The 16,471-nt window shown below is 42.1% G+C and overlaps 1 protein-coding gene across 1 annotated transcript in view; it reads right to left on the reverse strand.

Moving 5' to 3' along the window:
• Positions 1 to 7,189: 7,189 nt before the first annotated feature.
• Positions 7,190 to 16,471, reverse strand: part of SPATA6 (spermatogenesis associated 6) — a 53,403-nt gene continuing 44,121 nt past the window's right edge. Inside the window, exons 12-14 of the mRNA XM_050901372.1 lie at positions 16,239 to 16,327; positions 13,089 to 13,312; positions 7,190 to 8,824 (exon numbers count right to left, since the gene is read on the reverse strand). Of these exons, the coding sequence (XP_050757329.1) occupies positions 13,132 to 13,312; positions 16,239 to 16,327 (270 nt within the window). The 3' untranslated portion in view covers positions 7,190 to 8,824; positions 13,089 to 13,131. The remainder of the gene's footprint in view (positions 8,825 to 13,088; positions 13,313 to 16,238; positions 16,328 to 16,471) is intronic.

Below are 16,471 nucleotides of genomic sequence, written 5' to 3' on the forward strand. Positions count from 1 at the left end.
GTAGTTATTAAACCGTTCTTATCTCAACCCACGAGTTTTACCTTTTTTCCCAATTCTCCTCCTCATCCCACTGGGAGTGCGGGGGGGAGGGGGAGTGAGGGAGCGGCTGCGTGGTGCTTAGCTGCTGGCTGGGGTTACACCACGACACCATCTCACCCCATGGACCCTGGAAGATGATATTTCCTTTAAAATGATGATGTCTATGTCAGTTAAACAAAGTAATGCCCTTTGGGAGAGGAGACTGCATCTCTGAGCTTGGCCCACCGAAGGAATGGAGACTTCCGCACCGGCAGATGCAGCCAGCTGTGCGCCCCACAGGAGAAACACATTTCATTGGTAAATTTATTTGACTGACTTACTACTCTGCTTTGAACCACTAAAGCAAAACAAAAGAAAAAAGAATGATCGGGTAAGGCGAGTCTGAAATGTTTTATTGAAATAAACCAAAGTCGTCTCAAAACTTCTTGACCTTTCCTTATATTTCCTAGGAAAACACCATATTTAGCTGAAAAAAATTAAAACCAAACCAAAAAGAGATTATAGTTTTCCTCCTAGTTGAAGATTGGCGATGGGGGAGTTTTCTTTTCATGTTGTTCTTCATTTCAGTCCCTCTGCTCCTTCCTTCTCATATGCTACACCCATTCCCTCTGCCTACATCCATGTGCAGCTCTTCCCCTCTGCGTCTCCCAGCCCCTCCTTCCCAGTCTTGATAATTCCCAGTGTATGCTACATCTCCCCATGGGTTGCACTTGAACACACGGAGTCCCTCCAGCCCCAGCTCCCACTTGCCTCCCTGCAGCAAGCGGGAGCCTGCTCGCCCCGGCAGCTCCCCATCAGCCTCAGCCCTGCGTGCCAAGGAGCCGCGGGGACAGGGACAGGGACGAGGATGGGGACAGGATGGGATGGGGTGGGATGGGATTTCTCAGCTCCCTGCCGCGGCAGGGGTGATGCTGTGGCAGGGAGCGCTGCTGTGAGCGTGCAGCTCTTTGCACCACCTCAGATATGCTCTGGGGGTTTTAAGAGGGAAACCCCAACAGAGGCTCTGCAGGTGGAGTGATTATAAGCCCAAAATAAAACGCTCTTTTCCTAACAGGGATGATCAAGGCCGAAAAACCAAGGCCCATGACAGTCACATGCAGCACCTGTGAAGAGCTTTATCTCCTAACGCATTGTGCATCCAGTGAAGCGGGGCTACTTCCTAAAGCTGTGTCAGTTGAAGATATACAAGTGCTTAAATGCCTGTGGCAGGCTCTGGAGGAACCTTTTTAGAGATACATGAGGTGGGATGAGCGCAGACCCTGAGTGAAAGCGTATGTCAAACCCCAGGTGCTGCAGCTGCTACAGCCCGAGCTGCTCTGTGCCAGGAGCTGCTTCTCCACCAGCATTGCTCAGCCCACACCATGAGGGCAGAGCTCACGAGGGAACAAGGATTATCTGCAAATCCAGCCAGCCATAGCCCCACAAGCAAGGAATGAGTAAATTCATGGGGTCCAGAAGAGTTTTTAGCAGTGACATGGGGCAATGCACGTGGGAAGTCAGAGCCCAGCAGAACCGGGGCTCCGGCGATGACAGGCTCAGCCGACAGCGGATGCGGCGGGGCCTCGGTGTTGGGCTCCTCACGAGCCTTTCCTGGGAAGTAGCTTGTCATCGCCCCAGGAGCACTACACAGCCTCACTCCTCACAGCACGTGATGAATTGCAATATCCTAACAAGAACACATCGCTTTCAGAGCTGTAACCAATATACAAGTCCATTGGCAGCAGATGTTATTAATGATGCCAATACATATTTTCTTATTAATCTTCCATACTAGGCTTGTGTCTATCTGCAAATGATTATCATTCATTTTCCTGACAAATCTATCAAGATCATTTATTACTGTTCGGCAAAGGATCTTCTTTTAAACAAAGATTAATAACATTGCATTTTATCTGGCTGGCTGAGCCAAAGGAAATGAAATTAACAATGAACCCTACAAACATGTCATCACTTTAATTTACCAGAAAATATTTTAAAATGTTATTTAAAAGGATATACGCTATGGTGGGCACAGTTTATTACAAAGGAAGGAAATGAAACCGCGTGCATTTTAGCAGGGTGGAGAGTAAGTCAGCAAACAGGGCACCATGTTTTCTCCAGTTCCTCGCGCTTGTTTTCTGGGACAAGGAGGCAGCAGCGCCCACAGCCTCCTTGGCGTGCGCAGATGGGCACCTGCCCAGGTGAATCGTAGCTGGAAGTCACTGTTTCTGGGTTAAAGTGGATCGTACCCGGGATCACAAGGTCTCATCCTTGCAGGGAGCACTGCCCTCCCTGCATTCCTATAGAGGGAAACTTCACCAGGGTAAAGCTCGTGGAGATCTGAGGGAGAGGAGGGCACACGTGGGCTGACAGAGTCCCAGCACCCTTCTGCACTTTTGGTCCCGATGAGGAAAAGAATCAAACTCAGTAAATTTACATGGTTTAGTTTCCTTTCTTCTGCACTCTCTTCTTACTTTCCCTTCTCTTCATTTGAGTAAAATGATAATAAACAATAAATGTACACCAAAGAACGTATCAGAACCCCCCTCCTACTTTTACTGCGAATAGTAATGCAAAAACTTAGTATCAGCTTTGCTTTTGCATTGCTTTTTTTATACCCACGAACTTACATTTTGAGCCCCGTTTTCGTGCACCACTGTCTCTCTGCAGGACCTTCCCCACGTGCCTGGCTCTGGGCTGTGACATCTCCAGCAATGGGAATCCCACCACTCCCCTCCACAGCCTTGTGCCTGGAAGGTGTTTCCCCCCCCTCCCCAGTATTGCAGCTCACTTACCATTTCTCAGCGCCCAGTGCTTCCAACACCAGCAAATTACTCCTCGTCCCTGCCGGGGAGGGGAGAGGAGAAGGTTGCTTAAAACAATTTTGAATTACGTAGTCAAAAAGCGTTTTTGCTACAGATAATAAAGTCAACTTCCTACATTCAGTGGATTCATCTTATCTTACCCAGATACCAGGTTGGGAGCAACGTTTTAAACCCCAGACAAAAGAAAATAACCCTGCTAACCTCAAGCTGTAGCAGTTTCAAAATGCTGACATATTGGCAAGAGGATTTCCGAGTGTGCTTTTGTGTATCTCTGCAGAGCAGCAGAGCACACTCACTAAATTGGCTGGTATTTAACCATACATTTTATTGCTACATAACAAAGTCTTCCGGATTTTTTTTTTTTAATTAAAAAGAAAAGTCATCAACGTAGCATAGGTCTTGAAAAATTTGTAACACATAAGAAAAGCCTGAATATACCCCAAAGCAGGGTTTGGCTTGTCTGCAGATTAAAAGGTAATGAGTTAATAAGAGAAGCAAGCTGGCCCCCTAAGCTGTATCACCAGTTACTTTGGGGACACACTGTAGTTTGATAAGTGGAGAGAGTTCAGGCTGCACATGTCCAGGCCATACATACTGAAGTAGGACCAGACTCCGAGCTTCTAAAAGGTCGAATCTTCTACTCTGACCTAGCATTTACTGGTAGAATTTGTGATCTTTGACTGAGCAATAACCACAATGCGTACAGCAGAACATCCCTGCCTATTTCTTTATCAAACTGCCAGCTTAGCCATGTTTCTTTTAGCATAATTGTCAATCCTGGCATAAAGTCTGCAAGCTAAGAAGAAACAATTTTCTGGCTAAGGTGCTCGAAAACCTAAATACTCATTACATTAAAAAAAAAAAAAAAGGAGCTGCACCTTATTTCTAGTGTGACTGCATCTCGCTCCAGCTTTCAACTGCTGGATTTCATCAAGCCTCTTCGGTTACATTAAGTAGTTTTCTGTTATGAACTTACACCACATAAATAAAAATCATAGACAGTGCATGCAGAGAAACAAGGCTTTATAATCATGGAAAGGCAAAAAAGGGGATAAAGCCAACAGGAAGTGGCAAAGGACAAAATGTAGCGGATGCAAAAAACAAGTTCAAGCCTCTTATCTCACAGTCCTGTATATACATTTAATGGGGTACGTTTATTTTCCCCGTTTCAGACTGATGCCACTGTAATGTGGGAGGTGTCATCCAACTGCGGTGATTCCCCAAAGCCAGGTATGAACAGTTTTTAGTTTGTTTGCCTTGAGCAGTAAGAGCCATATACAGTGTGTTGTGAAGGCAACACAAGGAGCGATAGATGAAAGTGATCTTTTAGCACAGGTAAAATGTTGGTGTCACAATTTGAGATTTTTGTACAACCTCCTCTGAAGCAGGTGAACATGAGTGAAGAAGCCAATTGCCGAGCTTCTGCCTCAACACAGCGTTGCTGCAATGGCGATGAAGGCACCCTTCCAGGCTGCAAAAGATTGCAAGGAAACGTCACTGCCTGTTCTTCAGAGAAGTGAAAGACGATGACTCCGTCATCACCCAAACGTAACCTTCTCCCCAGTGGAGGTGGCAAATCCACTGGGAACAGCAAAATACAGATGTCCTTGTTGGAGAAATGCTCAAGGAGGAGTCTTTGTTGGTGTTGCCCATCATTGCCCCAAGTTTCACCACACACGACACTGTCTTTTCCCAAGTGTACCCTGACCCTCAGTCACGCATTTTCTCCACCTTTCTGTGACCCAGTGAGTCTTGAAACTCCTACAGGAGAAACGGAGAATGCTTCTGCCCCAGAACAGCCCCTCAACCCAAGTACTGGGCACTCTCCAGAGTCTGTTATAGGTTTAAAGTCCTTCAAGTGGAACAGCGAAGTCTGTGAACACCCAATGGTTCTTTAATTTCTGACCTGAGGTCCCATACAATACCTGAAGCCATCTCATGTCTTCCCTCCCCTTGTCTCAAATGCCATTTCCAACACCTCTGTGTATCCATCTCCATCACAGTACCTGCAGGGATGTTATTTAAGCATGTGCCATCTGGTCAAAGGCTGGCATCAAGGTATCGGTGTGCCATTCAAGCACAGCCCAAGATTTCATAAGCAAAAACTGAAATATCATGCAGTGCAATATTACAGATAAGCTGTCCAAGCAAGACCAGATGGCACCACCATGCCAAGGACAACAAACAGATATTAAGCTGTCAGAGTACAAACCAAAGTCAGCCTGAGGTGCTGAGTTCGTGCCATTTCTGTGCACGATTCCCAGGAGCGAGAAACAAGCTGTCCCAAAAGACACTGCAGAAATGCTCCCGGAGAGGGCACTTGAACAACGCTCCGTGAGCCACAGGGTGTCCCCGAGGAGTCCCAGTGCCACACAAGGGGGAGCGTGCATAAGAGTGCGTAACAGTACGCACGTGGATGCAAAACGTAAGAGCAACTGCACTTGCAACACTCAGTTACTGCTCCACGGTGTGGTTTCTCTACTAGACTACTGTCAGGTTGGGTTGACAGCCCTCCGGATTCGGTACTGGGATGGAGATCATCGGGGACAATTCCTCTGCCGACTTTCTGGTTTAGACTGACACAGCAAGCTCTATTTTTTTTGGGGGGGGGGGGGAGGGGGAAGGACCCGCGTAACCATTTTAAGAAACCCATAATTTTTGCTGCATTTGTTCAAAACAGGAACGTTGTTCAAAACATTCAGCTGTGGCTTGCTCCTGTAGATTTCACAAAAGAAGCATTCAATTTAATATGTGAGACTCATAACCAACTCACGCAGTGCAACAGTTCACATCAGTTTGAAGAAAAAAAATTCTGCTGGAAGCACAGACCAGTAGCAGTGTCAATTTTTCATTAACCTACAGTCACTGTCTCTGTAGACTTACCGCTATAAGTAAGATTACTGTTATAATTTCTTCTGGTCCCTAAGGGGAGGGAAATAAAACTTCTCAAAACTTTTAAGGTCATTAAAAAAACCCACCTTTAAATTGGAGGTAGTTTCAGTTTACTTTCATATTTCAAAATCAAATCTTAGCTCCAACCTCCCATCAAAGCAGAAATGTCAGTTGCTTTGTTTCTACATCTTCCATCAAAGAAGTTCCAGCTTATACATGAGCTGAATGCCAAGTAAATAGATTTTGCTGGGGAACAAAGGCAGATTTTTTTGTTTGTTTTAAACATATGTAAATAGAGTCCCAGGAGCTGAGCTGCCTGTCACTTCAACCAGGTTTACACTCATGTCACTCCAGCTGGTTATTTCTGACCGACCTGAGGTCAGAACTGCAGAAGTTTCCCTCCCCATTCCTCCATGCCCTCGTAACAAGCAGCCACTCAAGCCCTTTCCCTCCAGCCTCGTACCTCAGCAAAGGGGAAACAGTTTAGTATGTATTCCAGTTTTGCGAGTTTCTTATTCCTTCTTTTCCTTTTCTTGTTTTTAAGCTCTAGTTACAGAATCACAGAAATACTTTGGTCCTCTGTCACAGTCACCAAGATGGTTCTGAAAAGCTTTCGGAGATAAGATCAGTATCTGACAATATATGGCTACTATCAATAAACAGTCAGGGCTGTGTTCCTACATACTAGCAGCATACTAAAGACTGATAGTACCTCCTGGTTCATGGTCAAGATTATGGGAGGCAGGGAAGAAACAGGAATGGATTGGTAAGAAAAAGGACTTTTTTTTTTAAACAGGAGGGCACCATCAGCCTTGAGATTTCTCTTTTCAGTACCAGGCATTTAAACAGCGGCGAGCTATTTTCCACAAAGCCAGAAGACAACAAAGAGTAGTACAATCCCTTCGCATCCCCACCTTCTATTATTCACTTTTTTTTTTTTTAAATTGAAAATAGCAGATCATTACAAAATTAAGAGCACTTAACGCTTGTCATTTCCAAATGGCTTGGGTTACATCTCAATCTTCAGCACTTGTTTTGGGTGCAATACCGGGTAGCACTGAGGGATGCACCGCTTTATAGGCTATGCATAAGCCGCAATTAAGGAAAATCCTCAAGCACACGAGAAACCTCAATTTTGATTGGCCGAGTTACCATAACTTACTGATAATTCAAATCACTCGAGTATTATTCAGTGTTTTCTTCGCCCTGCTTTTTTCATCTCTTGACAAGTTTACAAAGAAAAGAATGGAGCAGAGCTTAGCTGCATTACATCCAATATGCTGCCTACACAAACGCCAGAGAAGCTAAATGAACCCCAGAACATATGGCACTCTGCTGACAGAGCTCAGAAACTGGTTCTGCATGAGCAACAAGGAACATCTTGAAACGTACAAGACATATGTGTTTTAGGAAGAAGATTGAAGTGTTTCATAATAAAACAGGACAAAGTGAAATACAAGTGCTGTATAAAATTTTAATTAAAAACTGGTTTTACCCCTCAATGTGAATATACAATATGTTTCCCAGATGGATTTCATATTTAAGTATTATCCAAACCAAAAACGTAAATGAGACAAAGCCTTCAAAAATGGCACAGAGGCTAAAATGTATGTAAACACTAGATGACTGTGGTGAAAACAAGGCAGGCAGGGAAAGCAACCTCTTAGCAAATGTTTACTACTGGAGTACTGAATGAAACAGTTCATACGACTATAGTCTTAGTAACAACGCAATTAGCTAAACATTCAAAAATCCAAGTCAGTGTAACAATACAAATATAAGCATTAGAATTCACCACCGTTCAGCGATGTAAATGGGGCTTTTGTGACTTGTAAGTTTCACAGGTTATTTTATACACTGATAATTCATGGTATACAAATGCATAATTCATGGCATGCCATGCATCAAACCACTCTCAAAGTCTACCCCTGCTTTCAGCCTCCCACCCCCACTTTGTGTGAAGCTCTGTTCATTCAATGGCATCAGCTCTACAGGGTTACGCAAACGCCTGACCACAGAACAGCATTTTCGTGCTGTATCCTCAGGATCAGTAAATTCTTATGAACCAAGAGGGATGTTGTTTTGCAGCAGCAAACTCCTTTCCCTGAAGAGGTGAGAAGGCGGCTCAGATCACCACTTCTCAGACTGAAGAGAGTTCTCTGCTAGGTCAGAAGCAATCACCCAGAACTGAATGGAAATACACATGAAGAAAAAGCACAATCTCCACATTGATCAAGCAAAGAGAAAGATTACAGTTCCGTTTTGTTGCCATCCAGACAAATTATCACCGCACTTCACAGAATTTCTCACTGAAGACAAACAGGGAACAAACTGCATGTCTTTGGCAAGCCAACGCTGATAACAAAAGGAGCTACAGCCTCATCTTTTAAGGGCTTTGGTTGATGATGTTTTGAACTCCATGGAGAAAGCAGTAGAAACCAATGCAATCAATGGGGCTTGTGCTTAATAGTTCACTGTGTAATAGAAACAGGAATATGAGGTGTTCTTGATCACTTCCTACAACACTGGTTTATTTGTTGAAACTGAAAGGAACTGGGCAAAGAGCGGTTCTCTGCTGCTACCAGAGACCATCACCTAAACCAGACATCATTTGTCAGTGAGGTAGCTCATTAAGATCATGCACAGAAGTGCTGTTCTCTCTTAGCTTCAATTGTTTTCACTGGAACCAAAAAGCTAAGTTTCATTGATTTGAAAGTTTCCCCAAATTCCTTGACTACTAAACAAATCTCTTGAGATACTCTCAGCATCCTGATAATGATCACTCCATAACCACTGAAGTAATTAACATCGTGGTAGGCTTTCCTATGACCCAGAGATTCCACATTACAAGATTTATACAGTTAGGTGACCACTGCTAAAAGGCTAAGAATTTTGTTGCATAGTTCAGTGTTTCACAAAACACTTTCAAGCTTAAAAATTAGGAAGAGCAGAATTATATAATAAGCTATTCCTTGCACACAGACTGAAAAGGCAGAGATTCCTTCCAACTTACTTTCACTGACAAACCTATGGCATACCACACAAACTCTTCCACTGTCAAGTTGCACACACCATTGCACCCCTTGCTCCTGGGGAGAGAATGAGAACAAATGATGTGATAGATGTTAATAGTGCTGATTAGTACACGTAGCAGACAGCACTAAGACATCAGGATGACAAAAAATTAATTTGTATTAAAAAAAAAGATATTGTGAGAGCAATCAGTATGAATATGATGAACTCGGATCATGCAGGAGACAGAAGCTGAGTAGGATACCAACTGTAAAGATTAGCTCCTAAAAGCACATGTAGTAAAGCAGTTCATTATCTTTTTCAGCTGTCTCTTAGATTTAATAGATTTCTATCTTGATAAGATTAAGACTTGCTTAATAATTGTCTGATTAAAACATAATAAACCTGGGAAAATTAAAATAAAGCCTTTTTAGTAACCTGGAGATGAGATTCGACTTTTCAGTCAGGCTTCCACAAAAGAATTTCTGTAACATTCACCTCAGGATCCCAAAGCACTTCACAGTCATTTAATTAAGCTTCAACAGAGCACAAACTCCCCATTTTACAGCTGACGTAACGATGAGAGGGAGGTTGGAAGAGACCTTAATACTGAGCAGAGCTAAATGTTCTGTTATTTTACCCAAAAAATAGATTCCCAACACCTATAGGTAGATTTCTTTCTCCCCTCACCATTTTGGCAGCCTCCAAAGTAATTGTAAAATTCAAACAAGTGACGTACAATCTAAAGAACAGCTCTCATCATCTTCCAAGCTGCTCAGATTTGGAGTATAAACACTGCTGCCCATCTATCTTACAAAGCTGCTCCTACCTGTTCCCATTACTCTAGCCATCCCTATGCCTCTTGTCCCCAGTGGACCAACTTAAGCTTCCCTTCTTCTAGTTGAAAACTTAGATAAGGCAAGTCATTGAAGAGTTTGACATTTTTGCCTTTAATCCACAACAGGTCAATGACTGAGTGATTTCCAAAGCAACTAGTACTCAGCAAAGGATTTGCATTTCTACTGAACACAGGCAGGTAGTTTGTCTAAAGCCACCCCAAGATCCTAAACTACACCAAGTTATTTGTAGGAAAGATGGAAGGGAGCAAGTAGGAAGCAGACTCTGACTTATTAAAATGAAAGTGATTAAAATATTGCACTGATTGCATACTACAGGCAACACTGGATGCTGAATAGCATTTGGTGAGAATACTCAGGGGTTTTAACAATTTGGGGAGGGCAAGAGAAAGAGACAGACTCTACAGAAAAACACTAATTCGCTCTTAATCTAGCCCATTATTTCTAGATTTGAGTAGGCAGCTTTCCTTCAGGAGGTAAAATGACGAGGGTCGAATTATGCCATCCCACTGTCACTACCAGACCACTTTGTGGATGGCAAAAGATAAGGAATGAGCATAGAAAACGCTATTTAAAGCTCCACTCAGGAACCTAGAAATTTGCATTTGATAGAAGGGATTTAAATTGTATTAGAAGGCAAGGTGCACTAAACAATTACAGTTTATTACTATGTTGGTTCACTGCCTGAACCTATACTTATCACCTACTGCAGCAGCAAAGGAGCAGCAGTGCTCAGTGCACTTGAGCTGTATGCATATTAATAGCAGGGTTAGCTGAGCAAACGGGGAAGGGGCCAAATGCTTCTGAAAACAAAGTGGCTTGCAGATTTTACGGACAGATCGGAGTAATTTGGGTCTTAAGTCACATTTCAGAGAAAAGTCTTCCATTAACCAAACCAGATTTCCAGCACAGTGCTTGGAAGAGAACACTCTTTGCTGTATCACAGCATATAAGCTGTGGAATGACTCTGACCCAAGAGAGAAACACATATCCTGCAGCAGCTGATTCAGAAAGACATTATACACACCATCTCCCCTCGCAGCTGGAGCAGGGCCAAAGACACTCATAGTCTATCTGCTTCATTTGTTGTTATGCTGCATAGGAAGGCTGCAGTGAGAATATTCATACCGGTCAAAATTCAATATACGACACTTTTTTTTTTTGCCTCCCATCCAGTTTTCACCTTTGATGAAAAATTTTTCATATTTGATGAAAAACTGAAGGTTGCCATATTACCATATGCTTCCTTTCTTTAGCTAGGGGAATTAAACAGAGATACCCCAGCCATTCCTCTGGACCCCTCGAAAACATTACCCTAATTTTTCACAGTGGCCTCCAGCCTTCCTCATCCCCTCCTTGTGTCTTGAATTCATGGCAACTTGTGTTCTTACTCATCCATACAAAAAACCCAAAGCCTCAGCATTCAGGCCTTCTCACACATTGAACAAACAGGGACTAAAATCTGCTGGATTGCCGGGGAGGGAAAAATTGAACAGTACTTCTATGTCACAGACTCAGATTAGGCCAAAGGGGAGCAGCCAATCTTCAGAGGACTGTAACTTTTACTAAGGTATGACACTGGGGAGGGAAAACACAGAGAGTATTGAATGAAAATTGTGGGATACCATAAGAAGAATGCTAAATCTTATGGCTCAAACACATACAGGAAACCACAGCAACCTTCAGATTTCAGTACATTCATTTTAAACCAAAAGCTTGGAAAGTATCTCTCAGAATATGCCCTGCCTATTTAGGATCCATTTGAATATACCTACTTTCCTGAACAGCAAGGAGAAAGAATCTATTCCTTTATGGACTAATATGGGGTCAGAGCAACAGGCTAATAAATGAGTACCAGGTACCGGTAGCACAATACTCCGTGGCCACCATGCCTTCAGCGGCACAGCTTGGGTAAATTTTACTTTTCACTTCTGCAAAAAAAAAGTGTACTACTACTTCATAGAGTGACTCAACACTTATCCATAGCATAAGACTGTGCAACTAATGCCCTTTGAAAGCACTAATGTGCTAAATGGCATCAGGGACAGGAAGTTATCAGTGTTAATCCACTTCAACTGGTTCAACAGTTACAAGGAATAGAAACGTCTATATGCAAGACACTTCCTCTGAGAGTCCCCTTTCCTGAAACAGAAGCACACAGCCTTTCAACGTGCTTTCCCACTAGCATAATTGCTCACCAACTGCTTTCTCAAATCAATTATGTTGTCTCAGCATTAAAGGATGGAAGGCAGAGTAGACCAACTTTTTGTTTATCTAGGCATGCTGGCAGGTTACAGTCATATGTTCTGCCATCTGTACTGCTAGCTTTATCCTTTATCCTATCATAACAGGTAAAATGGCATTGGTGTAACTGAATCTGTTCGCTCAGCCAGGGAAGGAGCCAGAACAGGCATTTGTTTTTTCCCCCATTCTGAAAGGAAGCAGGAGATGGACACTCTTGCCCTTTTAAAACATTCCGCTTTTCTATAGATGGGCAATTTGCCCCGGTCTGCTAATGTGGGATCTGTTCAATGCAAGGCTGAAAAGGTTCCATCCCCAGGGAGAGCATCGAACTGCTGATGAACATTTGGTGGCCTTTAGCAAAAACGATGTGATTTCTGCCAACAGGATCCCAGCAGACTGGGAAGGACAGGCTCCAAATTAGGTGGGATTGTGATGCAGGAACTTCAGAAGGCCTGTACGGGGTATATGAGGAGCTTGCTGACTAGCTCTAGTCTTTCCCCCTCTGCACTCCTTTCTTATTCATATTTTTTAAAATTACAAGTATATTGGCAAATGTCATGGCTGCATTCAAGAGAACCTGGAAACTTTCAAATGCACAAGTGTGTGAAGATGACCTTTCTTCTGATACAAAGGCTGCTGGGCTGGGTGGGTTTCTTTTAAAATTTGACAGTATTAGAAAATTTGTGACTAAAGGTGCTTGAAACCACTTCGAAAGCATGTCTATAGGTCAGTATCAGAGCTTCTGCCCATCTCAAAAATAAACAATCCAAAGGCAATTTTCTAGCAAACAAGTCCCTTTGTCCCAGATGGGACGCTTTTAAATCAACACTCACATTCACCTTCCTCTTTAGACCCCCTCTCTGAACACCAGGACATATTGCTTCTTCAATCAGTTCTGTTTATGTTACTAAATAGTTTTAATTATTTAATAAGAAGTGGCTGCAGCTGAAACCCGAGTTGATGTCAGACAGGAATGTCCAGCAGACCTATTAGTATTCAAATGACTATCTTTTCATAGTCTCAAAGAAGCAACACCATCTTGCTTAATCATGGAGGGGCTTAGCTGCTGGTTTGTTTTGATTTTTTTGGGGGGGGGAAGGGAGAGGAAAGCAGGGGGATGTTAATAGTTTTGTTTTGGCAACCCAGGCCAAAACCCCATTTCTCCAAAACCCTGCCCAACCATAATTACACCTTAAAAATAGAGTACAAATATTTGTTACATAAAAATAGGTTTCATTACAAATATGAACACTGTGTACTGTGCATTTCCAGGTGAATTGCTATCAGGAGTGCGTTTTTTGGTCTGAAACAGTGCCAGAAGCTTTTCGATACATGTTCCTGTATATTTTCTCGAGACTCTCTTCAAAGATCGCTCTGTGAGGCTTCCCTTTGTATACAGCTGCACGACTAGACCAATATTCACCATTATCCAAGTGAACAGTAGTGTTCTGCTGTACTGGTGAACTGTCAACAGAAAGAAGATAAGAAATAATGATCAAATCAAGATAAGGAAGAGGAATCAGAAGCACAAAACCAGCAGAAATCCAAATGTAGAGCTGCTAACCACAGATTACCTTTCACAAATTGATAAAAAACCTGCACTGCAGCTACTTCTAAGAAATGGGAGCCCCACGTTACTCATTCACACAAATTCTCCCCCACTTACCTGAGCGCACTTGATAATACCTCCCAAATAGAAAGAGAACTAATTTTCAGAGAGCGTGCAGTAATTTTGCTGTATTTTGATAGGCAGTGTGACTAGGCACTAAGCCTATGCAAGAGCAACACAGTAGGATTTTTGTGTCCTTTGAAGGTCAAAATGTAACCACAAGCAGCTATTTCAATATGAAGACAATCTATCAGAGGTATATTAAATTACTGCGGTTGCAGCTGTAAAGTGCTCTATCAGAAGCATCTTGGATTAAGTATTCTACCAAATACATTATGATATAGTAGCAATCGAGTGTTCCTTCCCCACCCCATCTTCTGTGTCACTGTTTTAATACTAAACACAAATACAGTCTCATATTTCAGTTGCCTTGAGAAATTATTTCCTAGATCTATGAAGTGAAACTTATTCTCTGAAAGTCATTACAAAACACTGACAAATCTGAAGTATGTATATCTAAACTTCATGACTATTTGCCTTCTCTTGAAACTTTCAAAACAAAGGCTTGTGTCATATAATGAAATGAGCCATTTTCCTGTAATAAATCATGAAACAAGTAGCTCAAAAATCACAAGCAAAAAATGACTACGGAGGTGACATTTTCCACATCTGCTCAGAGATTTAGGCAATTAAGACACTTAAAAATTAGGACTGAGTTATCTTCAGCCTTTTGTGAGTGTTCTCAGTCTGGGAAATGAAACTGGAAATGCGAAGCTTACAGTGGCCATCTTCACTTAGGAAATGGATTACATTTCACAGGGAAGCTTTACATTTTCTTATATGCATATCATTTATTAATCTACTATGGTCAAACCAGTACTTAAAACTTTGTCCTCAAGTTAATATCAGTAAACACCTGTGACAAAATTGGAAGAAGCCTTATGTCAAAGGACTCACAAATATACTTCTAGCTAGCTGCATCAAAACACAAGGTTTTCACTTTAAGAAAGGCAAATGGTGAGAGAAGAGGAGGAAGATGTAGGATCAGTTTTCTAAATTCACATTTCTAAGCTTCCACTGTTCCATGGAAAACAAAAGAAGGAATAGCTTTTGCTTTTAGATTTCTTACATTCAAATATTAGGGTGATGCCAACCTATACCACATAAAGCAAAAACAAGAAGATCTCTGTGTGGTTCCAATATTAAAAAAGGAGGAAGGCCACTTTCACACTTTTTCAAAAAAGCTCCAACATTTAAAGTCAATCAACAGCATGAAGCAAATTTAAACCTGTTTATCATTCTGGAGAGGGTGAACTGTGCTTCACAGTTTGGACACAAAGAAACCAAGCTACCAAACAGCAAAATCAATAGAAAAGTTATACAGGCCTGTGTTAAATGTAGACAAGTCAATACCCTGGGGACCCATCAATAACTGAAGTTTTACCTCCTCCTTTCTGCAGTTCATGTTACCTCACTTCTGATGGAGAATTCTCAGGCCAACAAATAAGCATGGCACTAGGAGCAGCACTTGTAACTATACAATAAACAGCTCCGACACTCTTTTCCTTGGAACCCATTTCCTGCAGTCAGCCTTGTGCTTGCCTTTTCTTCTACTAAAAGCTTAATCTACACAGAGACAATCAAAATCCAACCACTTTAACTGCAGTAAAGGAAAGACTCAAAAAACAATAGTAACTTTCACAAGTTCCTTATTCTGGTACTGACAAAGACTTAAAAAAAGACATAAGCTTCATTTTCCCTTCTTTTTTTGGAGGGGGGTGTGTGTGTGTATGTATTTCCATTAGCCAGTCCTTGCACATGAGATACTTCGCACTGGTGTGGAGAAAGATACAGCCAAGCTAGGGAAGAGTCCCTCTCCTGTCTCAACTGGAAACCAACTGACAACCTGAGCTAAGCAATCTGGGAATTACACTCACAAATCATATTAACAGCAGGATTTCTGCACGCAACTCCCTGCTCTGAAATACTTGTCATATGCTTTTGTTCCCTCATACATCTCCTTTAAGAGTCCCAGAAGTTCTTTTCTGAGTGAATCATATACTAAATATTTCACAAAACACGGACCTTTTCCTTATTCCCAGTGGTTTTCAATCATCTATCTACTTTACTGCCAACATTTGGTCGACAGTACCATGTCCTTCTGTGAACTCTGTCTCTGTCCTTGTATCCTGTTTATGAGCACTGTGGCAAACGCTCAGCAATCAGACTATCCTCGAGTCCTTTTATGTCTCGCCCTTCAGTGAATGGGACTAGTGCTGCTGGCCTCTATACCCAAGGACCAGTCCTTTCCCAACTTGAGTGCCACATTTCATATCCCATCACTTCATGATTCTGTAATATTAGGGTTTGTTTTTTCTTTTTTCATGGTCTGCAGTTTCAGCATCAATCTCAAAGTCCCAAAGCTGCCTCAAAACAAAAACTTGCACTTTGTCTCTCACAAACACATCCTACACAATTTAATTGCAGCAGCTGTCAGGACAAAGGATAAGGGAGCAAAAAGGCTACACACAGAATACAGCAGTCAGCACAGGTATAGAAATACTAACAACTTCAGCAGCAGCTTCACATACATGTGCAAATCTGACTAACTAGATCCCTTGCACAGAGGTGACTACAAATTACAGGAATTTAAAAAAAAGCCAAATCATAAATGAACTTTTTAGAGCTTACTAATTGCAATTAGAAGTTCACTATGATACCCATATTGAATTACCCTCCTTTCAGTGGTATACAGTGGTGATTCAAATCAAAACTCCATACCTGCTCTGCAGTTCACTCATGGATAAGGGCGCTTTATGCGAAGATTCTCTTGCCTTAGTCAAGTCTCCTTTTGATGAGTTACTCTCATCCTAAAAAAACAGAAACCAAATTCTCATTACCTTGGTTTCTGATTACAATGATCTCATTTCAAAAATACTTTCTTTCCATTTAGTAGAAGACTATTAAAGTGCTTACATTTCCTGGGGGAGAAAGGGACAAAGTGTAATGAGCCA

The sequence above is a fragment of the Gymnogyps californianus genome, chromosome 8 (assembly GCF_018139145.2).
Source record: "Gymnogyps californianus isolate 813 chromosome 8, ASM1813914v2, whole genome shotgun sequence".
NCBI lineage: Eukaryota > Metazoa > Chordata > Aves > Accipitriformes > Cathartidae > Gymnogyps > Gymnogyps californianus.